The following is a 26,487-nucleotide window of genomic DNA, read 5'->3' on the forward strand; positions in this document are numbered from 1 at the left end:
ATTTTGAACTACTTTTTTATACTGGACTCAATGCTGCAATCCGTTTTTGGTTATCAAGCTGTCTTGATGAAATATTAAAATAGTCTTATTTAAAATTTCAATATTTCAAAAACCAAAGATGCAAATGAAAAACGGATTGCGGCATTGAGTTAAGGGAGTATGTTTTATCTATGGTAATATTTTACTTATATAATTGATACCAGTGTGCCTGTTGCTCAAAATCAAGCAATTTTTAAGTACTGGTATTATACAGGAGTTATAAAAAAAAAAACAGTCATCTTCTATGCGTGCTCAAAATTGAGCAATTGACAAGAGTACCGTTATTATACAGGCGTTATTTAAAACTGCAGTAATAACAGTCATAATTTTCAATTTCGATAAGTTTATAAGACTAAGCTTATGTAACTAATTGAAACACTCACGCTAATAATAACGGGTTGAAATAATGAACACTTGTTGTAAAAATATTTTATCATTTTTTAGAAGCCGGCCTTATTTTTTAGTGTTTTATACAAATGTGTCCCGACTTATAGCTGTTACCAGTAAACATTTAGTGCAAGTATTCGTTTGATCTGACATTAGGTAGGTTTTATTTACAAGTGCAAGTGTTTTGCGAGATGAGAAGGTAGATAAACTTATCGATGAAGTGGAGGCACGGCCCCCTCTTTATAATCTTTGAAAGAGTATTTCGACATTATATTAAAGAAAAAGTTATGGGAAGACGGAAGAAGTATGTGAAGCTGTGGTGGACAACTGGGGTACACTGCAAACAAAGGAAAGACGAATTAAGGTAAGCTTTGATTAGTAATGTTGTTTATTATCAAACACTATTTACAAAGCAAATTACAATAAATCCATTATAAACGTCCAAAACTTCTTCGTGTAACAATATGCTTTACTGTGTGTTGTAGGGTATTTATGATGGATATTATAAACAACTGTTGTAATTGAAATGAAATGAAATGAAACTAAATGAAGATGATTTGCCCATTTAAACAGGCAAAGTTAGGAATTCAAATCGGTCACAATCAGTTACATGCACAACTCCAAACCTTGTTAATATGAACATTGAAGTGTACAGTTTTTTCAATGTCAGAGTACTTTGTGTAGTTTTTTTGTCCTAGTCACAAACCCGGAATTGTTTTTCACATTACTTCAGGCTAGACCTAGGGGGCCTAGGGGCATTATCACATAGATAAAATCCATTGGTGATTTGGCGGGATGTGAACCCGGGACCTCTGGATCCGAAGTCCCGCGCTCTAACCACTAGACCAGCTCGCTCCCCCTCTAGTACTTTGTGTAGTAGAATGGAATTATTTCCATGAATTTGCAACGGCATTGTTGTCGGTATTATCTGGCTGGGAGATATAATGGTTCGCTGTAGCGTTGCCAGCAGCGCGGTTTCTACCTTGACGGTAATGGGGTAGCGGATTTTTATCCCCCTGGAATTTTACCCCCTGGAATTTTACCCCCTGGGCAAACGTGACGTCACAAACCAGGGGGTAAAATTCCGGCCGCGAACTTTTGAGTTTCGCGACATCAGCTCGATGGATTAAACGCGGAATTAAACATATATTTTCACGGTTGTGAGTTTAATTAGAACACATCAAATTATAAAAACCTAGAATGTACGGCCCGGATTTTTACCCCCGGAATTTTACCCCCCGGAATTTTACCCCCTGGCCAGATATAAATTAGTGAGAATGATTAATTATCGTCATTCAGTTTTAATTTAATGGTAAACATTTTATTATTAAGTAGCCTATCTTAATTTATATGTAACATTAACTAATCGGACAGGGTTTTAATATAAATTTTGAGATTCGAGTGTCAGGATTCGATCTTTGAAGCCAACTGTTGGTTAATATGATCAAAATAAAACAGCGAATTCTGTTTACTTAGTTGAGGTTACAAAATAAATAAATAAAGATAGGCTACTAAATAATGAAATGTTTACAATTAATTAAAAACAGAAATAAGAAAATCAATCATTCAATTTCTAAAATCAGCCAGGGGGTAAAATTCCGGGGGGTAAAATTCTGGGGGGTGAATTCCGGCCCGTACATCTTCAGTTGCCTAAACGCTAGTTATATGGACAGGGGGTAAAATTCCGGTTTTTATCGCTAATCTAATTAATCACGCTCTAATAAATAAATAAATAAAGATAGGCTACTAAATAATGACATGTTTACAATTAATTAAAAACAGAAATAAGAAAATCAATCATTCAATTTCTAAAATCAGCCAGGGGGTAAAATTCCGGGGGGTAAAATTCTGGGGGGTAAAATTCCGGGGGTAAAATTCCGGGGGGTAAAATTCCGGGGGTAAAAATCCGGCCCGTACATCTTCAGTTGCCTAAACGCTAGTTATATGGACAGGGGGTAAAATTCCGGTTTTTATCGCTAATCTAATTAATCACGCTCTGACAAATTTCATTAGACTTCCAAATCCGCGGGGGTAAAATTCCGGCCGCGAACAAACTTTTGGCCACTCAGGTTACTACGTCATAGTGACGTCAGCTTTGCCCAGGGGGTAAAATTCCAGGGGGATAAAATTCCGGCGACCCACGGTAATTACTACCTTTACAGAAAAATAAAAACGTCATTTTCGGATTCAGCGTAAAATTTAGGTCATTATGGAAAACAAATCTCACTTTTGCGACTAGTCATGACGTCGGAATAATTACCCAATCTGAGACTGAAAGACAATATAGTTCATACGTTTCAATCAACCCATCTTACAATATAGATTTTGTATCAAACCAAGGCCCACTAGAAAAAACAGGCCATGCTGCAGCATGGGCAGCGCAACACCACGTCACAGTGGTGGATAGTTGTACTAAACTCTTACCATTAAAATTCAAAACCTTACAAACAGCCAGCTTGTTTTTTATTTGGGTCGCCGGAATTTTATCCCCCTGGAATTGTACCCCTGGTCAAAGCTGACGTCACTATGACGTAGTAACCTCAGCGCTCAAAAGTTTGTTCGCGGGCGGAATTTTACCCCCGCTGATTCGGAAGTCTAATGAAAATAGACAGAGCGTGATTAATTTGACTATCAAAACCGGAATTTTACCCCCTGTCCATATAACTAGCGTTTAGACAACTGAAGATGTACGGGCTGGATTTTTACCCCCGGAATTTTACCCCCTGGCCCGATTTATCAATTATTAAGAATGATTGATTTTCTTATTTCTGTTTTTATTTGATTGTAAACATTTTATTATTAAGTATCCTACCATTATTTATTTATTTTGTAATCTTAACTTAGTAAACATAATTCGCTGTTTTTTTTTTTATGTTCGGGTTCGGGATTTGCGTTTGTGGCCAACTGTTGGTTAATAAGTACGAGAGGTCGTCCAGTGGTCGAAACTCGACCAAAAATATGTAATGTACTCGCTTTTCTATTTTCACCCCACACTGTAAATAAAACATGTGATTGGAGTTTCTTCCATTTGTTTTGATTTTCTGTTTATATTTCGTTGTTATTTCGTCACCAGCATGGCAACGCATAAGATCCATGTTAATTTCTCAAATTTTTAAACTCATTTTTTGTGCTTATCTTTGAGCCTATTTAAATTTATATAGGGATTCTGCACACCTACAGGAAAATTGCTTTCTAACGGTATGCGCAGATTTACCCCACGATGCACACAAGCTGAGAAAAAAGGTTTTAAAGAAACATGCTTGCCTATTAATATATAGATAGACTAGATAGATAGATGTAAAATAAACTGAGCTGCTCATTTAAATAACAATAGGGTGAACATTTTTCTTAAACGATTTTATTGTACCACCGTGAAAAACAATGTATTTCGTTTCTGTTGTACAATTACACAAAACAAAAACATCGTTTTACCATCCTACTAATATTATAAATGAGAAAGTTTGGATGTATGGATGTATGGATGGATGTATGTTTGTGACAAGTGAACGCGAAAAATACTGGTCGGATTGGGCTGAAATTTGGCATGATGATAGCTCACATTCCCGATTAACATATAGGCATATTCTTATTTCAAAAATCCTTTCGGGCTCCGCCCCAGTGGCTCTGGAGTTTCCCATGTTAACCTTATTATTTTTTTTTAACTTTATTTTATTTTACAATCTGTTCAGTACAACTGTGAACAATTAGTAAAAGGCATAATATAAGTAAATGACTTGACCAAGAATCTCCCCAGTGAAAGATTTTGGAAAAATAAATAGTCATATCATATGTAACTAAAACTATGCAAATCGGTATGGGAGTTCAAGAACTTTCACAATTTTTAGTCTGTTGGGAAATTCACCATTGTCCAGCAAGTTAACGGCTAAATTGTTCTGGTGGGTTTCGAGTTTTTCTTGATATTTCTTGCTAATTCTCGTTATTTCTTCAATCACTGTAGGTATTTTTAAATCTCCATGGATTGTTTGATTCGAGACAAACCACGGAGCATCAACTATTCTTCGCAGCGCCTTTGACTGAAATCTTTGAATAATTGCTAAGTTGGATTTGCTTGCCGTTCCCCAAAGCTGTATTCCGTACGTCCAAATAGGTTTGATCATAACTTTGTAAAGTGTGAGTTTATTGGTCAATGAAAGCTTTGATTTTTTGCCTAGAAGCCAGTTGAGTTTACGAACCTTCAAGTCCATTTGTTGTCTTTTACACCAAATATGTGTTTTCCAGGTTAATCTTTTATCCATGTGGAAACTCGTACGTAAACTAGACTTGTTTTAGTAAAACCATACAATTTTGACTTTGAGGGGGGGTAGGGGGGAAAGCACCGGGGGATTTTTCGAGACTTTTGGGGAAATGTATATCTAGTTGGGTACTAACGATTGGTATATAGTTTTGCCTGTCTCTAATTTGTTTCGACACAAAACCTTTATTGACTGGGCTAAAACGATCGGGAATATAAACTTTGGATCAAACGATTTTGGAACATTTTTGAAGATGGTAGCAACAACGTGGTGGTGGTGGCAACAATGACTGCGTGATTGGATTGGATTGGATTGAACATTGAAGTGAAATGTCAGTGGAGTGAGTGTGAGTGTGAGCGTGTCATCGTCTCATGTCTGTCAGCAGAACTGGCCCGTCTGCTTGGCTACTGTCACTCCTCAATCTTTGTCCCGTTTGATCTTAGGTTATCAACATTTTAAAGCTTTGCGTTGGCTAATTTTTTTTTACAGAAACAGAATAAATCCAAATATCTAAAAATTGTTCTTTAAAACCCAAGATTACCAAAAAATGTTGCTAATGGTTAGGCCGATTGTGTTTGTTTGTTTTAGAGGTTAAGTCCAATCCCCTCTTTAAAATGGAAACCCTATTTTCTAAATATGTGCACATCACATTAGTTGTTGCTTTATACTGGTAAGTTGTATCATACATTTTGTAAGCTTACCGCCAATAATAATTGTTGTGCGTTAATTCAAGGAACTAGGCTAACTTAGCCTAGGCCTATATAAGTTATTAACTTATTTGCAAAAAAAAAAATTCTTATGGGTAGGCCTTATACTAATCAACATTAAATACAATCTCCCTAACTTGTAATTTCCAATTTAAAATTAAGTTACATAATACTTTATTAAAATAACTTAAGTTAAGTACAAGGGCCGTTTTTCATATAGCTCAGAAGTTTGCAAATAGGCCTAACTTAGGCCTACAAATTTGTGAATGGCAAAATTTGTGAACAGAATGACCCTATTTGCTGCTTTGTAGCTGACAAGTAAACTTATGCTTCCCTGTGTTTTTTTTTAATTTAAATTTTTGAATCCCCCGCACGTGTGGTGTTTTTGACCACACGAAACATATCCGATGCTGACATTCATCGCCAGACGGTTGAAGTTTATAACCCTAATGCAAAAATAGTGGGGAAAGTGTGGAAATAGGCTCTAGGGAGTTTAAAAATGGCCGTGAAAATGTTCATTTTAGAAAGAATTGTGTTATTCGTCGGTAACCAGTTTTTCAGAGGACCAGAAGGGAAAACGGATTTCACGGGCGTTTGCACTCCATGATCCATTTCCGGAAACCCTCACTCATTGCATTAGGACCCCTGCATTAGGAATATGATTTACCTCGGGTGATGAATATCTGTTATTTGTTGATGAATATCTTCATCCGATATCTTTTATACGTATGCCTAATCAAAAAAACATATTCACTGACCTTATCTTGCATGCAGCGGGAGATGTGATGGTGTACAAAATTTTAAAACACACAGCGAAGTGTATTTGTCAGCTACAGAAATGCAAATGGTGTCATTCTGTTCACAAATGATGCAAGTTAGTGGTGATGAGCCTCATCGCAGCCTACAAGAGAACCACAGATTTATATACTCAAAAACAGCCTTTACTTAAAAAACCATCCTGATATAAACAATTATATATTTTCCTATTTAAAAATTTTTTGTTTTTATAGGCTGATTGTTACTTAAGGCAACTTAATTATTTTGAAGAGGTGTTATCATGTTCTCAAAAAAAAAAACTAGCCCATTTAATTTAATTTATTTATAATTCTATTCGTCTAACCACTTTACTATGAGCTGTAATATGAGAACACCATTCAACTCTCATTGGGACAACAATTTACAACTGATAAAAACTAAATTGCTCAACTTTTACCTAAACTTTTATTGCGTAGTGTGCAAACAATTTTAGGATGCGTTTAAGGAGCTGTTGAACAATCTTTTGAGACTAAATAGGCATAGGCATATTACTAGGCTAATTATTCTTATTTTACAGGGTTGTATCAATCTTTACTGTATTCATAAACAAAGCCTTGTTGAGTGGAGACGATGTGAAGTTAGAAGCACCGATTTTTATAGCATGGTTCCAGTGTGTCGTCTCAGCACTGATATGTTTTATTTTGGCTCGAATATCAAAGCGTTTTCCACATCAGTTCAGTTTCCCATCAGGAAACCCCTTTGATCTAGATGTGGCACGACAGGTAAGATTGTATAGTCTGAGATGACATGGTACATGTTAAGCAGTAGCCTATTACTGTAGACTGTAACTTTATAAACGAAACAAACAATTTATAGCTTCAAAATATTGACAGGTAGGCCTACTAGTTTTAGTGTGAATGTAACTTAACTGTCATAAACATTGTACCAGTACGGTATTCACTAATATGTTTGTAAAACTATTAGTTATCAACATTAATGTTTAAGAAGAGCATTAATCATCATGCTCTTTTAATCATTGCTTAAATATAAAGTACTGGACAGGTTTATTTTAAGAAAGAGCAGCAATTTTTTATGATTTGTTCCTGTATTGTTAATTTTTATCTGTAAGCCCACCCTGTGCTCAATTTATAAAAAAATTAGGTCCTGGAACTGAACCTATTTAATGTTATTTGTACCTATTTATTCTAAAATTTTTATCTTTCTGAAAGAGAGGTTCCGGAAATCCGTTCCTCCGCTTTCCCCCACAGATCGAGCACTGAGCCTACCTAATGATTAAATACAATTATTATAAAAACATAGGCTATTTTATATTTTACATTCAATATCTCATTTTTTAAACATTAAACTTAGGCATAACTTTATTCCAACAAATGATTGTACCCTAATTATTGTGAACACCGACTTTAGTTGTAAAAATGTTTCAAAACATTGCATAGCTGGATTTTATTGATCCAGTTGGAAGGAATTCATTTTTGTAGTTGCTGGAATATGGATTTAATTTTATAACATAGGGCTAAATGGTTTGAATCTGCCTTGAATGTTTTAAGCTTTTATTAGACCACAAACCTTTGGTTGGTTTCAGGTGATTCCTCTATCTTTGTTGTTTGCTGGAATGATCTGCTTCAACAATCTCTGTCTCAAATATGTTGGAGTGGCATTTTACTACGTAGGAAGATCGTTAACAACAGTGTTCAATGTACTTTTTACGTATTTAGTTTTACGTAAGTAATAGAACAAAAAATATTTATAAAGTTAGTTATCCTGTAAAAAAGAAGTAAAATATGTACTGTAATTTAAAATAATCTTAGTAAGGCTATGGCTATCTTGGTACGGCTATGGCTATCTTGGTAAGGCTATGGCCACACTTGGTGACTTGTTTGCTGTGACAAAAAAAGTGCGTAAAAGTGCGTACCGGTAACATTAAATTAGGTAGTACATGAAGACGGACTCTCTAAGAGACTCGTGACCCCTGGCAACACAAAAACAAATGCGTCCGGGAGCGTGTTTTTGTTGCGGCAACCAATACGCTTCACATGTTATCTTACAGCACGACTACAACACTTGGTGACAAGTCGCTCCTTCAATCACTCAGTTCCTGCACTGTTTTCATGTATATTGTTCAATTTTGGTCTGGCAGTGGTAAAATATAGAAGATATGCATCTAAAATACAAAAGTTTTCATCAACGAAATAACCCCCATGTAGCACAGATAGTTGGGCCAACGTTGGTAAATTGTGGAGCCACACAGTTGGCCATGGGTAGAAATGTCACCTCTTTAAACTGTTTTCCAACGAACCATTGTCCAACAATGGCCCAACCATCCAAAAATACTGATAGCCAACTAACTATAACACAACTGATATCCAACCAACCGTTTTATTTCACACAAAATAATAAATATTTAGTATGAAAAGTATAATTATTAGTTGAGTGAATTGATTAAATAGTTCATTGAAACAAATTTTGAAAAAAAAAGCTAGAATAAAATTTTTGAGCCTAGACGGGTCTCGAACCCGGGTCCTTCGACTTATGAGCCTCTTTACCTTACCACTGAGCTATCTGTGATTGTTGATATAGGGAGTTTTCAAGTGGTGAAAGCGTAGCCGACAGTTGCAATGGTCGCAATACTTAAAACATTTTTGATACTACACAGTATAATATGATTCTGTTTATCATTTAAGGCATCATAAGTAGTTATTATTATATATATATATATTTTTTTTTTTTTTTTTTTTTTTTTTTTTTTGGGTGGATCTAGAGAGGATAGGTACTGGGTTTGAATAAAGATTATTTAATTACCGTTAGATTATTAATGCTATTATAATTTACTGTTATGTGATTAATTACTCTTTCCCCATAAATTGTTGCAAATAAGTTAAAGAATATTAATTAAAAATATTATATTTGCATTATTATAATTATGTTGTGAAAGCTAGATCCAGAGAATGAAAGTCGTGTAAACTCAACTATGGACCATCGTTGGTCCAACAAAAGTATCTTTTGTTGGTCCAACGGAGTGAAAAACGGTTGGCTTGATGTATGATACCCAGCAATGAATATTAATGTATTTCATTAACAATGAACCAATGTTGGTCCACAGTTGTAAATATTGGTTGGCCTAACTATGAGATATACAGTTGGACAACGGTTGGTTGGTTGTGGAAGCTCCAACCAACCATCGACCAACTGTCCCACAGTTGGCCAACGTTGGCCCAGCCATCTGTGCTACATGGGCCTTGTGTATATGAGATGTGCTTAAGGATTATGTAGGCCTACCATAGCCTATATTCTCTTCTGATGCAATTGAAATCCAAAACCTTGTGTATTATTCACAACGTCATGTTTCATCTTCAATGTAATTTGCTCCTCGAAGCTATGGTCATCCAAAAATACTACACACAATTTATAATTTGAAAATCATTTTATTAGGGTGTGATGTTAAACTATTTTTCAGGGAATTTATTCCATATCTCCAGTTCCTCTTCCTTCTTAGATATTTAATAAATAGCAACAGGAAGTATTAGACAATTGTGACGTTCGCAGTTGGTTTCAGGAACAAGATTTAACTGTACCATTTATTTTTCTTCCTTTTAATTCCAATTATAAAGCCATACCGTAAATCACTGAACCTCCAGCGACAAAGTTGTTAATTGTGGCTGTAGTCTAAAAGGTTTACATAAAGATTATTCAGTAATTTAGACTAGAGGTCGTCCAGTGGTCGAAAACTCAACCAAAATATGTAATGTACAGAATTCTCTATTTTCACCCCAATCTGTAAATAAAACATGTGATTAGAATTTCTTCCATTTGTTTTGATTTTCTGTTTATATTTTATCGTTATTTTGTCACCAGCATGGCAACCCGTAGGCCTAAGGCCCATGTTAATTTTTTTAAATTTCAAATTCATTTCTTGTGTTTATTTTAGAGACTATTTTAACTTATTAAGCGATTCTACACATCTACAGCAAAATACCTTTCTAACAGTATGCGTAGATTTTACCTGTGATGAACACGAGCTGAGAGAAAAGGTTTTAAAGAAACATGCTTGCCTATTAATATATAGACTAGAGGTCGTCCAGTGGTCGAAACTCGACCAAAGATTTGTAATGTACAGACTTCTCTATTTTCACCCCATACTGTAAATAAAACATGTGATTGGAGTTTCTTCAATTTGTTTTGATTTTCTGTTTATATTTTGTTGTTATTTCGTCACCAGCATAGAAACCCATAAAGCCCATGTTAATTTTTTTCAAATTTCAAATTCATTTTTTGTGCTTATTTCTGAGCCTATTTTAATTTTTAAAGGGATTCTGCACACCTACGGAAAAATATCTTTCTAACAGTATGCGAAGATTTTTCCTGCGATGCACATGAGCTGAGAAAAAAGGTTTTAAAGAAACATGCTTGCCTATTAATATATAGATAGATGGTATGTTTTATTGTGTGTTACTTCATATTATGATGATCATAAAATCCAAATAATTTTAGAACAAGTTTTTGCTAGAGAGATACCCACACACGTAAAAGATTAGCAAACAGTAGCAAAATGACTGGTTTGAGATGTATCTTAAAAGTTATTCACCCATCCTGCCAAATCCTTCCAGGGTGTCCAATCTCAACTGGTGGACCTCTTCTCACTATACCTTCACTATACCTGACTGAATGGGATTCAAGTAACCCATAATCTATGGCTCTTTATTATCCAACTGGAGAGGCAAGGTTGAAACTGGACCCAGCTGTTCCTGATTATTGGACTTAAATAAATTATCCTCTGGCTAATGAAACAGCTGATCATAGTCAGGAACAAAGCTACACGAATCATCACACTTCATTCTACACTCATCATTCACTCATAATTGGGTTAAAATACGCACCTGAGTTGCGTTCCATCTCAAATGGTATCAATATTAATATAACTTTTTAAACTGCTCAGCCATTAATTAGAGCCAACAGTGAGCTAAAACACTCAGAGAGTTAAATAAAATTCATTAGTACTATAGTAGAGATAGTTATACACCATGGTATAGGATAAACACAAAAACTTATGGAAAATCAATGAAATTTAAATTTATATTTAATGGTTTTTTTACAGATGAAAAGACTTCAATACGATGCATCGTATGCTGTATCATAATCGTTGCGGGGTTTTTAATGGGGGTAAATGAAGAAAATGGATCAGGTAATAAATTTTTATCTTTATATCCTACATCAGTGGTCTCCAACCTACGGCTCACGGGCAAAGGTCTACTGAGAATATATTTTTATTTAATAGCATAAAAACCGATTATCATCTCCTGCCATCTCAGAACCACTCTTATATCCTACATTTTTGGCAATATACTGCAATTGTCACACACAATCAAGGCAACACTCGTGAGCCTCTCTTGCGTGTGGTCTTTGTGAAACCGTGATTGTCACTTGCGATCACAAAGTTTTCTTAAGCATCTCTCACAGTCTCGGTGATACCGTGATCATCTCTGGTGAACATGATTTCCTTACTGCGTTGAAATTGAACCAATGGAACGTTGTCAATAAATTGTGGCTTATTGGCTATTGGCGATCATTCTGAAATCCCTTGTCCATACAGAACTCAGATATAATTACTCTGTTTGAAAATGAGTATAAGACACTTCTTTACTTACCATGTTTTTTCTCGATAAATAAAAATTAGTTGTAAACATGTCTACTTAGTGATCAAACTATCCGAATAAAGATCTCCCAAGTTAAATGGAATTTTACATCAATCCTAAAGGTCAAATCACCATCGCATTGTAAGCCTAATTTAACTGACATGTAAATGACAACTGCTATATTCTTGGTAAAAAATATCTGTAGTTTTTAATCAAATTGATTGAAATCAAAATATATTTTATTTCAAAAGATTTACATTTTATACACAAAATTAAAACAATAAAGTTAGTATTAGGCGGTACACTTTTTGTGTTATTTTTTGTTAAATTTTCTTATCATCATTTGCAGTATTTATTTTTTTAGAGGGGACTCATGTTGCTACACTAATATATCTTTGGCCTAGTCCGCCTAACCTAAAAAAAATGTACATTGTGAGACCCCTGACCTTCTTACATGCATTGAAGTTGGAAACTGCAAGTATACCTCTTATTATATGCTCAAGACTGAAGTCTCTTTTGATTTGTGTGTTTATAACCTGTTGTCTATCATTCAGAATGCTCATACATGATTGAATCTGTTAGAATTAATTATAATTAAATTGGTTAGTAATTTTTCAAATCTTGACGTTATTGTTTCAGGCACTTTGTCAGTGATGGGAGTTCTATATGGTGTGCTGGCCTCATTATGCGTGGCCCTTTATTCTATAAATACCAAGAAAGTTTTACCAGTTGTAAACAATCACATATGGTTGTTGTCGTTCTACAATAATGTTTATTCATCTGTGATATTCATACCATTTATCATCATTTACAAAGAAGTCCCTGTAATTATTAGTTATGAGAAGTTGGATTCTTTGTATTTCTGGACCCTTATGGTGGTCGGTGGTTTATGTGGCCTAGCAATAGGATACGTTACTTCGTTACAAATAAAGGTAAGATCTCAGATTTATTCGGAGGTACCTTTATGATTTATACTTGATTTCATTCATTGGGCTATACAGGTCTGAAATGGGATATATTCATGCTACCGAACAATAGTGGAAACGCCATGTTCATTGTCAGGAGGTTTGGTCAACTTGCCTCGTGACCATTGTGAAGGTGCTAAAGAACATTTTACATCATTTCAATACAGCCATGCTTTTCTAAGATAAATTGGTATTTCATACTCAAATAGTCAAATATTAATAAAAAAGCATGGTAAAATAAATAAAACTAAAGGAGGGTTAAATAATAAATATAATAATAATAAATAAAACTAATCCCCTCTATATGGACTAGCTGCTGCCAGGTTTTCATTCGAAAATAACATAGTTCTGTGAGCCAGTCATAGATTGCACTAGTGTCTAAAATTCTATTTTTGCACTTATTCTTTGTTACCGAGATAATTGAGGGGGCACAACAGATGCTATAGCTTACAAAAAGTCATCCTATAAGTTTGAATTGGTTGAAACACCTGCATATTCGTCAGAAATGAGTGGTCAATCTGTCAGTGTGGTTCACGTCAACTGGTCATCTACAACCATTTTGATTTAAAATCTGGCGATAATTCTTACATGGTGATGGAATATCTAGTTCTATCAATATAGTCTATGGTTTACCAGTCCTGGCTGTAGGCCTACTGTATTACTTGTGTTTTCAGGTGACATCGCCATTGACCCACAACATATCAGGGACGGCCAAGGCATGCGCACAGACGGTGCTGGCTACCTACTGGTACGACGAGAGCAAGACTCGACTTTGGTGGGTGTCCAACATGGTGGTGCTAGCTGGCAGCGCAGCGTACACTCGAGTGCGGCAACAAGAAGTCGAAGAGAGGTTCCGCCGGAGGCTAGTGGTCTGAGAGAAGACTTTCTGAATTGCACGGTTTTTATTGCACAAATATTTGACAAGGTGGTCGTTATGTGAACATTTTGTTTAATGCTCACAAATGGGTGTATACTAAATGATTGATGAACAAATAATCCTGACTGATCAAAATAGTGATGCAGCTTAGAGGAGTGGTACAGTAGGATTAAATCCAAGTGGGACAGTCTTAATGTTCCTGCGACAATGTATGTATATTTATTGCCATATCACACAAAAATAGTGTGGTAATAAAACACATATTAGCTTCAGTTTACACAATTTTTTGCAAGGAGGGTTGGATAACATGAGATTGAAAATCAGACTCTCTGTATTATGAATTAAAAGAGAGTTTGCAACGAGTGTAAAGAGATGTTTCTTTTGCAATAAAATTGTTAACAACCAAACAATTAAAGACAACCAATTCAAAACTGTTTTAATCATTCCTTAGAATCAAACTACAGTAACAACATTTTGTTATTTTGATAACTATTGGAAGCATGCTAAGTAGAAATAGTCCAGACAACAAGCAAGGAGTGTGTTATTTCCAGCAATCTAAATCAGTCTTTGACACTTTGCATTTATCCAAGCCAAAGAATATGTTAAACCATGTCATTATGTAAATTTTAAATTTAAAATTAAGTAATATAAGTTTTAAACTGTAAAAACTTTTCGTTTTCTGTTGTTGAATTTGCCATTTTTAGAATACGTTGTGTTTTGTAATACAGATTTGGTGATATTTATTAAAAGTTAGCTCATATTCTTTTGTGATTTATTCCCTGTGTTTTTTTTTTTTTCAATTAATAATTTTAATATTTGTAAATATTAAATTGGTTTTATTTTGTAATAATATCAGATAAATAACACATGTTATTTTGTGAATTAGTGCGTAGTATCATTGACTATATATATATATATATATAGTCAATGATAGTATGGGCAATGCCACGATTATCTTGTAATGTGACTCAGTGTTGTTTGAAGCCTTAATCTCTCTTACACACGATCCTATTTGACTCTAGCTCTAGTATTTAGGAACGCTCGTGTTCGTGAATCAAATACTTTTTTTTCATGTTATACTCATTTTTGTTACAGGAAAGAAGTTGGGTGCATTATTCAGAAAACACAAAGAAGACAAAGTAGTTTACTCATTTGTAAATAACATTTTTTTCTATTACACGCTTTTTTTCTATTTTAATTAAGCTTAAGTCTTGTTACATCGAAATACCTGTGGTTATATAAGTCACTGTTATATGTGCAGAACCTACCACGTGCAGCACGGTACCAGAGTCAACATTAATTTATTTAGATATATAGTTCAAAATAAACTGTAAAATTTTAAATGTTTGTTTTCATCAATAATTACTTCAAAATCAATTTAAACAATTTTTTCCAGGGAAAATTTTACCTAGATTTTATAGAGAGTGAGGGGGTTTAAAAATTGTGAAAATCGTGTACGGTACGTAATATCATAGTTAAAACGTACTCTGGGCCCTTAGGTAATATTATAGATGAAGCATAATCCTTAGTAGATTTCTAATTCTTATGGATCAGCTGTGGACAATTTTATTATTAGTTCTGTCCGGTGTTTTGTTTCAATTTGTTTCTCGTTATTTCAGTAATTTAAACCCTCGTTTAACCAAATAAAACGATCTAATCATGAACAATAACACGTCCCCTAGTTATATAAACAAAAGTAGAGCACAAATTAAAAAATTGAACCTAAAATAAAATAAACAAAATTTTGTCGGCCCTAGCAATCAGTGTCACCGGACATGAACTAAATACGGAAAACGAGCTTCAAAATTTACCATGGGATGAGATGTGTACTTGTGTTGGTTAGTCTATGGTAATATGTGGACGTCTTATAAATTTAATATTGGCGTTAAACGTGATAAAGATTACATAAACAGAAGACTTAATCCAATTTCCCTATTCAAAATGTCGTTTTATTGCAGTTAAGGCAATTAATGATTCATATCATCAATAGAAAAAAAGTATGTTACCAAATTTAAAAAGAGTTGTTGTATCCATTTATTTATTTATTTATTACAACAGTTTCTCAATGAATACAATTTTGGCTAAAGCTAGATTTACAAGATGGCAGAGGTTGAAAGTTCTAAATCCATATATAAATCCCAAAGTACCCATGAACTTTTGAGAAAACTAAATGTCACGCCCCCATAAACCATATACTTAAAATGTTTGTTGAAACCTTGCGGAAAACTATCCATTATTTCTATTTCAAAAATTTCCCTTTAACGTCATAATTCCTTTCTAAAGGGAACTTTCCATATACGTAATGTTGAAAATACCTCAGCTGTACTTATTTGTATGATATGTTCTTTCAATTTATTACCTTATTAAAATCAGGTGTGATTATTTGTTTTTTTTTTACAGTATTTATTTTTTTTTTTTTACAGTCATAAGCGATGACAGATTTCAGTCATCCAAAGGCACTGGACGTGAAAACAAACAAACATCAAAATTGATGAGTCCGTCCACAATAATTTAAGAACAATGAATTTATTTCTGGTGCAATGATGACATTATTCACAGAAGTGTTAACAAAATAAATAAGAAATTAACAATAACTAGCTGTTACCCACGGGCTCCACCCCATTTTACTACATTAGTATTAATAAAACTATTGATTGGTTAAGTTAAGATGAAATAAACAAAGCAGAATACAAACAAATAATAACAGCTGAGGTATTTTTAACATTAGGTAAATGGAAAGTTCCCTTTGGAAAGCAATTACGGCCTTATAGGGCAACTTATGAAATAATGGATAATTTTGAGCAAGGTTTCTCGTCATGGCGAACATTTTAAGTATATGGTTTATGGGGGTGTGACTTGTAGTTTTCTCAAAAGTTCATGGGTACTTTTGGCTTTATATATAGACTAGCTGTTGTACCCGTGCTTTGCAACGGGAAGAGGACACAAAATAGAAACATTTTAATCATTATCTCTTGCATATAATAGTTACAGATCCGCCAACGCTTTTAGAAACAAAATTCAACTTTTATAGCCTTAATAGAAACATTTAAGTTATGATTTTTAAATCTGGTAAGTAGTGGATACCACCATTTTGGTTTTGATTAATTTTAAATCTTGTGGATGCTGATATGAGAAAAACTGACCAAATCTTCAAGTAAAACTTGAACATGATTTACCAGATTTACCTTCATCTCCCTTAGTTACAAATCTTTTAATTTATTATTGACATTTTAAATTTCAATTTTGAAGTTGCAAAAATACTAATTATTAAATTTAAATATCTTTATATTAAACCATAGATAAAACATACGTTGCTTAGTCTATGATTAAACTCTTATTTATATTAATTCACAAATCCTTTCATCTTCAGTTTTTTCACTCACAATAAATCATTAGCAAAACTAAGTCAGCTGTTATAAACTTTAGAATTATTGCTGTGCCTTATCAATACAGTCTTTTGAAATATTAAAGAAACTATATCCATAGGTACTATAAAAAATTTCAAACAAATAATTTAGCATTAATGACAGCAGACAAAACTAATATGATTATCAAAGCATCAAGGACTAAAAAATGTAATAGCAAATACAGCATATGTTTCATTGCATCTCTGATTCTACTATACAAAAATATCAACAAACAACTTAATATACACACCAGTTCTTTTAATCAGTTCCATCGTCCATTGCCTTTACATTTTCACACTTACCATTAGGAAAACATAGTAACAGATATTTCATTGATTTTAGAAACAAAAGAACACTGTGTACTGCTTAGTTTTATGATATTTTCCTTGGTTTAATTTAATCAGTGGTGTGGCAAAACACAAACAATAAATTTATCAAATAAAGTAAAATTTGAACTGAAAGCTATGTTAAGATAAAATAAGAATATTTTGTATTACCGCACATATACAATAGATTTTAGAAAACAAAAATCAAAGACAATTTAGTTATTGATGGTATTCTTTAGTTTAATTTAAGCATAGGATTAGCAAAACACAATAACTTAATTTACCTAAATATACATATAAAAAACAATGTGATGTGCAAATTATAGTTAATCTAACACATGTGAAGCAGTTTGAATTTATTTAAAGTAGCCTCCAAATTCATACAAAACATCTATACATTGTAATTTTCATACTGTTTCCATGAAAACATATCAATAACATTATTTTCACTTAAGATTATTAACTTAAGACGCTTTAAAAAATCCAAAGCAGAGCCGGAGTTGATACAGCAACGGTTATAAAATCTTTTTTTTCTATATTCATTGACATAGTTTTAGAATAAATAATCCATGATAAAATGTTAGATCAAAATAAACCTACCTCATATTTATGGAAAATATTATGTCTTTGTATCAGCTGTCTGAAATTGTGAAATATGCAGTTTAGCAGTTCTTCTTGTTTATATTTAAATGTCAAAGCAAATGTAAACAAACATTGTTAGTGTTCTCATCACAGCCATGGAGACCAATCAATATTTACTTTTAAAATGTTCACCTAAGAACTTTTAAAACCAAAGGGGCAAAGCCTACGGCCAGTATCGAAATGTGAATAGTCCTATAATGGCCCTTGGTATGGTAACTATATTTTTGTAAAATTTAAGCCCAGTTAGTTCAGTAGTTTTTGCACCTATTAGTAATACACATACAGAAGGACACCATTAGATTTTTATATAATAGTATAGATATAGATATAGATTACTGCATTCTGTTTTGTTTATTTCAGCTTAACTTAACCACTCAATAGTTTTATTAATCTATCTATCTATATATTAATAGGCAAACATGTTTCTTTAAAACCTTTTTTCTCAGCTCGTGTTCATCGTAGGGAAAATCTGCGCATACCGTTAGTAAACTATTTTCCTGTAGGTGTGCAGAATCCCTTTATAAATTTAAATAGGCTCAAAGATAAGCACAAAAAATGAGTTTATAAATTTGAAAATATTAACATGGATCTTATGCGTTACCATGCTGGTAACGAAATAACAACGAAATATAAACAGAAAACCAAAACAAATGGAAGAAACTCAAATCACATGTTTTATTTACAGTGTGGGGTGAAAATAGATAAGTGAGTACATTACGTATTTTTGGTCGAGTTTCGACCACTGGACGACCTCTCGTACTTATAAAGTCAAACGAGCTTCCGGTAACAGCTGGTAAGTAATTCATGCTAATTCAAACTATGAACTATAACTAAATAAATAAGTAACTGTACTATTTTACCAAGAATTATGTGGATGGACTGTTTTATGTCATAACTCAAACCAAGGCCCCACTAGAAAAAAACAGGCCATGCTGCAGCGCGGGTAGCGCAGCACTACGTCACAGTGGTGGATAGTACTAAACTCTTACCATTAAAATCTTACATACAGCCAGCTTGTTTATTTACCTAAAACATATGGGAATGGTGATGGCAATGAATTTATCAATGCAATCTATCCACTAGTGTGACGTCATGGATCCTGCAGCATGGCCTGCTTTTTCTAGTGGGGCCTTGCTCAAACTCAACTAACTTTATGTACCTTTTTCAAACATAGAATAACAAATAAACATATGATTAAAATTAACAGAAATTAACCCTTTACTTCCCATACTATCCTTTTGGATACATATTATTTCTCATTTTTTACCTCTCTGTAGGTAGAGATTTGACACTGAGCTATAATTCTAACTGGAGGTAGCACTGAATGTCAAAGATGCGTGTCGCCAGCCGCCATGTTTGCGTGAGGTGGGTGTCCATAAGAAGCCATGTTATTGCTATGACAAAAAAACTCACTGCTATACAACCTAGTTATAAGAAGCCATGTTATTGCTATGGTAAGAAAACTTACTGCTATACTGTAGGATTATTGTTACCAGCTGAGTTATGAAGTATGAATCATCTGCTATTTGGTTTGTTTAGATTATTTGTTTAGTTTTTGTAAATAAATAGTTTTTGGTTGAGTTTACTTAAAATGAGTTTTAATAATTAATTATTCTATATTGGCGACGAGAAAATGCCGAGGAAAACAGACCAGTCTCAGTATAGGAGTGTAATTGACTGTAGTAACATGTCTTGCATACAAGATAGAATGAGCAGATTTTCATTTAAAGAGTATAATAGTGAACAATTGTGGGAAGACTACATAGCTCGTTTTGAGTTGACCTGCAGAGTTAAGGGACTGGGTGGTGCTAACACAGAAGAACAAGCGGCTCGGCGAGATCTTCTATTGGCAAATATCGGAGAGGAGCACATCAGGGCACTGTCGGACCAGATGTATCCAAGGGCCTGGGAGGAGTGCACCTACGACGAAGTCAAAGAGGAAGCCAACCGGTTGTTCAAGCCTACAAGGACCCTTTTTGCAACAAGGTTTGAGTTCGAAAGAGCAATAAGAAAAGATGGTGAGACATTTATTTTGTTTTATAACAGATTGAAGTCTTTAGCTAGAAGTTGTAAATATGGAGATAGCTTAGATGAACGAGTACGAGATAGGTTTGCAGTAGGAAGCAACTGCCCAGAATTTGAAGTCGAAGTCAGACAAAGATGGCCCGAGGGAGTTAATAACCGAGGTGAGCGTGTTAAGTCAACAGTAGTACTAGAGTTAGCCCAATCTATGGAACGAGCGAGAGATGAAGTTTCCAAACATTCGTGTAAAAATGAGATTTTTAAAGTAAGTGACAGTAAGGAAAAGAGGAAACCAGAGGTACAGAAATCTACTGGCTTCAATAGGTGTTATAGATGTGGGTTTACACATGACCCTAGTGAAGATAGGTGTCCTGCTATTTCTGCTGTGTGCAAGAAATGTTCAAGGAGAGGCCACTTCGCAAGAATGTGCAAAAGTAAACATAATTTTTTCAAGAGAACAGATGGTAATTTGAGAAAAGTAGATGATTCTTGTGATCAAACTTACGATGATGAGTGTAGTTCTGATATTGATGTTAGCGGAACACAAATTAGGTCTCTCAAGAGTAAGGTTCCCAGAGCTACGATAGATGTAGAATTGAACGGGTATAATGTTAGAATGGAGTTTGATTCAGGAGCTCGGGTAAGTGCTATAAGTTTGTCTCTTTGGGATAAGATCAATTCAAGTGGCGAATCTCTAAAAAAGACGTCTGATGTAATCACTGGCTATGGGAAAAATAAGCTAGAAGTTATGGGTAAGGCTTTTGTGGACGTTACTTTACGTAATCGTACTAAGCGATTGCCAGTTATTGTATTACTAGAAGATGATGTTCCATTATTTGGGTTGCCGTGGAGTGTAGCTTTCAATCTTAGTTTGCCTAGGGAAGTTAGGGTTAGGCGTATTGATAATGGAAAGACAAATAGTAAAGAGACAGGCAAGAATGAAGAAAGTTGTAGAAAAGAGTTACAAAAAGAAGTTGTGACATTAACTCAGGAGTTTTCTGATATCTTTCGTGATGAGCTAGGAACGATATCTGACTCTAATGAAGTTATCCATCTAAAAAGTGGAACAAAACCTGTATCTTACGGGGCACGACGAGTTCCATTCCCCTTAAGGGAGGCAGTGGAGAGAGAATTACGGCGATTAGTACAGGAAGGAGTTTTGGAAGCAGTGGATCCTTCCGAAACACCGATAGAATGGAGTACCCCAACTGTCAACGTAGACAAGGGTGGAGGTAGAGTCAGAATCTGTGGCGATTTTCGTACAACCTTGAATCCAAACATAGTTCCGGAGAGACACCTCTTGCCGACCTTTGATGACTTGACTTCCAAATTAACTGATGGAAAGATATTTTCAGTGATAGATCTTCGAGACGCGTACTTGCAAATGAAAGTACACCCTGAGTCACAAAAGTATCTTACAATAGCAACTCATGTAGGCTACTTTCGCTACAAAAGGTTGCCTTTTGGTCTTTCCTCAAGTCCAGCAAAATTTCAAAGGTACATGGAAAGTTTACTAAAAGGACTTAATGTTGGAGTTCTACTTGATGATATAATCATTTCTAGTAAGGATACGACCACCCATATAACCACTCTTAGAGAAGTTTTGAGGCGGCTAGAATCAAGTGGAATTAGAGCAAAACTGTCAAAATGTAAGTTCTTTCAGAAGTCTGTAAAGTATTTAGGTCATACAATAGATGGGAATGGTATTCATCCCTCCTAAGACAAAGTTGAAACCATAAGACACGCACCAAGGCCAAGAAACGTGAAAGAATTACGAGCTTTTCTAGGGGCACTAAATTTTTATGAAAGGTACATACCTAATCTTCATGCGATCGCTTCGAGCTTGCATAAGCTGACTGGTACGAAGACTAAATGGAAATGGACTGACACCGAACAAACTACGTTCGACAAGTTGAAGAATATCCTGTCATTAGAGAAGACATTAGTCCCATACGACATATCAAAGCCGATCATTGTTGAATGTGATGCTAGTGAACAAGGGGTGGGTTCAGTGCTGTTACATTTGATGCCGGATGGAACGGAAAGGCCAGTCATGTACGCCTCGAGGACACTAACGGAAGCAGAAAAAAGGTATGCTACAGTTGACAAGGAAGCACTGGCGTTAGTTTTTGCCGTGAAGAAGTTTAGACAAAACCTCAGTGGAAGACATTTCAAGGTGAGGACGGACCACAAGCCACTTGAAAGAATATTTGGAATGCATCGAGATCTTACCAAAGTAGTAAACAACCGCTTGGTTCGTTGGGCTTTGTATTTAATGGAGTATGATTTTGAGATCCAGTACATCAAGGGACAGGATAATTGTGTGGCTGATTTTTTGTCTCGGTTTTCACTCAAGACACAAGAAGTATTAGATCCAGATGAGAGAGAGATTCGAGCATTGGTTCAGGAGAAAATTTACGTAGTTTATCAAAATCATGAACTTGTAAGAGAGTATAAGAAAGACCCAAATATGAAGAAACTTATAGACTACCTGGAGCATGGGTGGCCAAAAGATACAGAAAGCTTGCCATCATCTATGAAACCATATTGGAATAAGAGAGAAGAGCTGACATTAGAAAACGGCATAATCATGCGATTAGGAAGAATTGTGGTGCCACAGATTTTGAGAGAAAATGTATTGAAAGAACTCCACAAAGGACATCCTGGAATAGAGGCCATGAGATCCCTATCAAGGTATTATGTTTGGTGGCCTAATCTGAATAAGGATGTTGAGGTTTATGTCCGTAGATGCCACCCTTGCCAGAGTAACCGATCATTTGACACAGAAGTGCCTCTATATCCTTGGAATGTGCCAAGTGATCCTTGGGAAAGAATTCATCTCGACTTCGCAGGTCCATTTGACAACCGATTCTGGTTAGTAGGAATCGATGCTTACTCAAAATGGGTTGAGATCGAAGTTATGGACCGTACGACAACTGCTGCTCTTGTAAATAGATTAAGGACTTGGTTTTCGAGGTATGGTACTCCTAAAAAAATTGTATCCGATAATGGCACCCCATTCACGTCCCATGAGTTTAAGACTTTTTGTAAGAACAATAACATATGTCATGTCACATCAGCGCCGTATCATCCAAAAACCAATGGTTTAGTGGAGAGGATTATCAGAACCTTCAAGAGTCGATATAGTGCTTGCAAACAAGAAGGTCTCAGTTCATCACTTGCACTTTTACAAGTGTTGCTTGCGTATCGAAACACCCCACAAAAGACCACAGGACAACCACCATCAGTCCTTTTCTATGGTAGAAGATTACCAACAGCTTTGGATAGGTGGAGGTGTAATAGCAGAGAGAGAATAGAAAATCAAGTGTGGCGACAGAAGTACTACCACGACTTAAAATCCAAACCAAAGGAGTTTTCTGCCAAACAAGAAGTGTGGGTTCAAAATGAAACGAAGAAGGGCTGGAGACCAGGAACAGTACAAGAAAGGACGGGAGAGCTGTCGTACACAGTTGTAGTTGGGGGAGATGTAAAGAGAAAACACGCTGACCAGCTGAGAGCAAGAGAAGGTGCAACTGATCCACCTCAATGGAAAATGCAAATGGAAACTGAAAATGATGATGTACATAGTTTCGGAAACTCAGCCTAAATTGGGTGGGGAGAAATGTAGGATTATTGTTACCAGCTGAGTTATGAAGTATGAATCATCTGCTATTTGGTTTGTTTACATTATTTGTTTAGTTTTTGTAAATAAATAGTTTTTGGTTGAGTTTACTTAAAATGAGTTTTAATAATTAATTATTCTATATATACCAACCTAACAAAATCAGCGACTCGCTTTTGACAGACTTCTGCCATGGCAGTGCTACCTCCAGTTATAATTTTAGCTCAGTGAGATTTGAGTCTATACCTCTATGCATTTTGTTTCTAGGCTTATTAGAAAGGGTTTTTAATTTTCCTAGTGTTGGCAAGCCTGCGAAAAGAAGAAAAATATCATTTCAAAGTGATGCAAACCAGGTTTTTGACACATCATGAAATTTAAGATTATAAGATTTTTTATGTTTATAATTAGTTACGAAGCTGGGAAAAATTATATTTCACTTCATTGCACCTTTAGCTACTGAAATATACATAGAATTATAGTTTTCTGTTACTTACTTTTTATATATTTGGTATAAAATAACTGAATCCAAATGGATACTATGGGAACACAGAGTATGCTGACAATATTTAAAGAGTCCTCTTGTGTTCCCATAGTATCCTTTTGGATACAGGTTATTTTTAATAATAGCTATGGTGTGTCGTCTGTGTTCCCATAGTACCCATATGGATACTGTTTTTCTTTTGTATTTTCTTCGATATAAGTCTGTTTTTTTAGTCTGCACAATGATAAATATAGGCCTATAAGTGTTGGAATGCTTGTTTCAGTCCGATATTAGAAATCATAAAATATAATCATGATGTGTTTTACAGATAAATGACGATGAAGAAATTGACGAGTGGCTTATGATGCCATCTAGTGATATTGTAGTAAAGTTTTTTACATAATAAATCTATTTGTACTCATTCTAAATTAATTTGTTTTAATTGATGAACAAGTAACTTATTTTTCAATTTGATAAAACTTTTAAGAAACTTGTATCCATATGGACACTATGGGAGTGTCAAAGAAAAATTAAAATTATTAACGTATGAAAATTAGCGAACAATGGTACTTTAGGTTTCCATGGTATCCATATGGATACATATTTCTAACTTTTAATTCTATTAGGGAAATTTGAAAAAAAAACACATTTTCAGCCTTAAAATACAAAAAAAAAAAAGAAAATTCACAATAAAATTTTTTGTTATTAAATTTCATAATTCCGGGAAGTAAAGGGTTAACAGGTGTTATGAAATAAACTGTTCTCACGATAGTAACAATTAAGAAATCATTCAATAATAATAAATAATGAACTGACAATAAATATAGAATGGGACCTAAGAACTACAATAAATAACAACAAAGTAGACTGGCTATTAATAATGGTAGGTAACAAAAAACAAGTAACAAGCAGTAATGGTGGTAACTTTACAACAATAAAATAAGACCAACAAAAATAGACTATGATAACAACTATAAACTGTGTAAAATAATAATAAGAGACACCAAAAGATTACAAAAGTATTATCAGCAATTTGTGGGAGTGTGTGTGTGTGGACATGGAAAGGACACTGTGTCAACACCATACACCATGCTAAAAAGCACCAACTTTCATGTGTGGCCCTTTAAAGGTACCACACCTATATAGCTTGCAGCGCACTTCACTGAGGTAACACCAGCCTCAAAACAAACAGAACTAAGGTTGTGCCCTTTAAAGGCACCTCTCAAACAAGCACTACACATCACACGTCCCCATAGGAAGGCAGGGAAATGCTTTTAAGATGTCCCCTCGAGTAAATATCAAATATCTTGAAGCGTCCCTCTTGAATGAGGAAGAAGAAAGCCCGAAGAAGTCAATGTAAGTCGAAGCCTCTCCACCCGCCCTCAGCAACCTGGACACCCCTTGATGGTTGGAGTAGTTTCTTGCTTGGAACCCTCTAGCGAATAAAGTTTCGGATCTGGTTCTTCTAGGGACAGAGAATTCTATACTATTCAGCAAATATGTGCAGTCGATGAGATCATCGCATTCACGAGTTTGAAGAGAAACTGCAAGTCGTAACATCTTCTCACACTGAGTTGTTGCAAATCATAGTATTTCTCCAGTGTGATATTAGGGACATCCTGAAAGTGGTACTCCAGTCGGAGACCAATCAGTCTAATAAATCTTCTTTGTATCTTATCAAGCATGTTGATGTGCAAAGACTGACACGGGGCGTACCAAAGTCTTGTAAAGAAATTTAAGTGTGAGAGTGTTCTTAAAGTCCTTTGTTGATTGAAAAATTAAGCTAAGAAGTGATGCCGAAGCTCTTTTTGCTATTTGGTTGATATGCTCAAATAGGGACTGAGGGTAGGGGTAGTTATGACGCCCAAATCTCTGAATCCATCAACCACTTTCAGAATGGCACCATTTGTGCTGTAACTTAGTTGTAAGGGGGTGCACTACAATTTCATCACACCATTTACTGATTTTATCCAGAAATGACTGGAGTCATAGTCATAGTTCTTTATTCATTTTTTTGTACATAGTTTGTACAGTAAATAGCGTCATATATAATACAATACTAAATCTAATTAAAATCTACTATTTACAATTTTCCAAGCAAAAATGAAAAGTAATAACAAAAGTATTTATATCTACAGTAGGTTATATCTGGGAAGTGGAAAATTCTTCTATGGAGTAAGGGGCCAGTTGTATCAAATATTCTTTCAGCAATTTCCTGAACTTATTTAAATTATTTTCTCTTCTTATGTTTTCTGGAATATATTTAAGAAAAGTATATCCTATGTAGGTTGGTTTCTTTTCAAAAACCTTTAATCTATGTGGCAGGATAACCTCATTTCTCTTTCTAGTATT

At 34.7% G+C, this 26,487-nt stretch overlaps 1 protein-coding gene across 1 annotated transcript; it reads left to right on the plus strand.

Annotated features, from left to right (window-relative positions):
* Nucleotides 1–5,065: 5,065 nt before the first annotated feature.
* On the plus strand, nt 5,066–14,389 carry LOC128994813 (GDP-fucose transporter 1-like). The gene is made up of 6 exons (XM_054419610.1): nt 5,066–5,349; nt 6,720–6,924; nt 7,746–7,884; nt 11,256–11,342; nt 12,433–12,725; nt 13,433–14,389. The coding sequence occupies exons 1-6, from the start codon at nt 5,294–5,296 to the stop codon at nt 13,631–13,633; spliced, it is 981 nt and encodes a 326-aa protein (XP_054275585.1). The 5' UTR covers nt 5,066–5,293; the 3' UTR covers nt 13,634–14,389.
* Nucleotides 14,390–26,487: the final 12,098 nt, after the last annotated feature.

The sequence above is a fragment of the Macrosteles quadrilineatus genome, unplaced genomic scaffold (assembly GCF_028750875.1).
Source record: "Macrosteles quadrilineatus isolate MER2022 unplaced genomic scaffold, UCM_ALF_1.0 Scaffold_5__1_contigs__length_97177068, whole genome shotgun sequence".
Lineage (NCBI taxonomy): Eukaryota > Metazoa > Arthropoda > Insecta > Hemiptera > Cicadellidae > Macrosteles > Macrosteles quadrilineatus.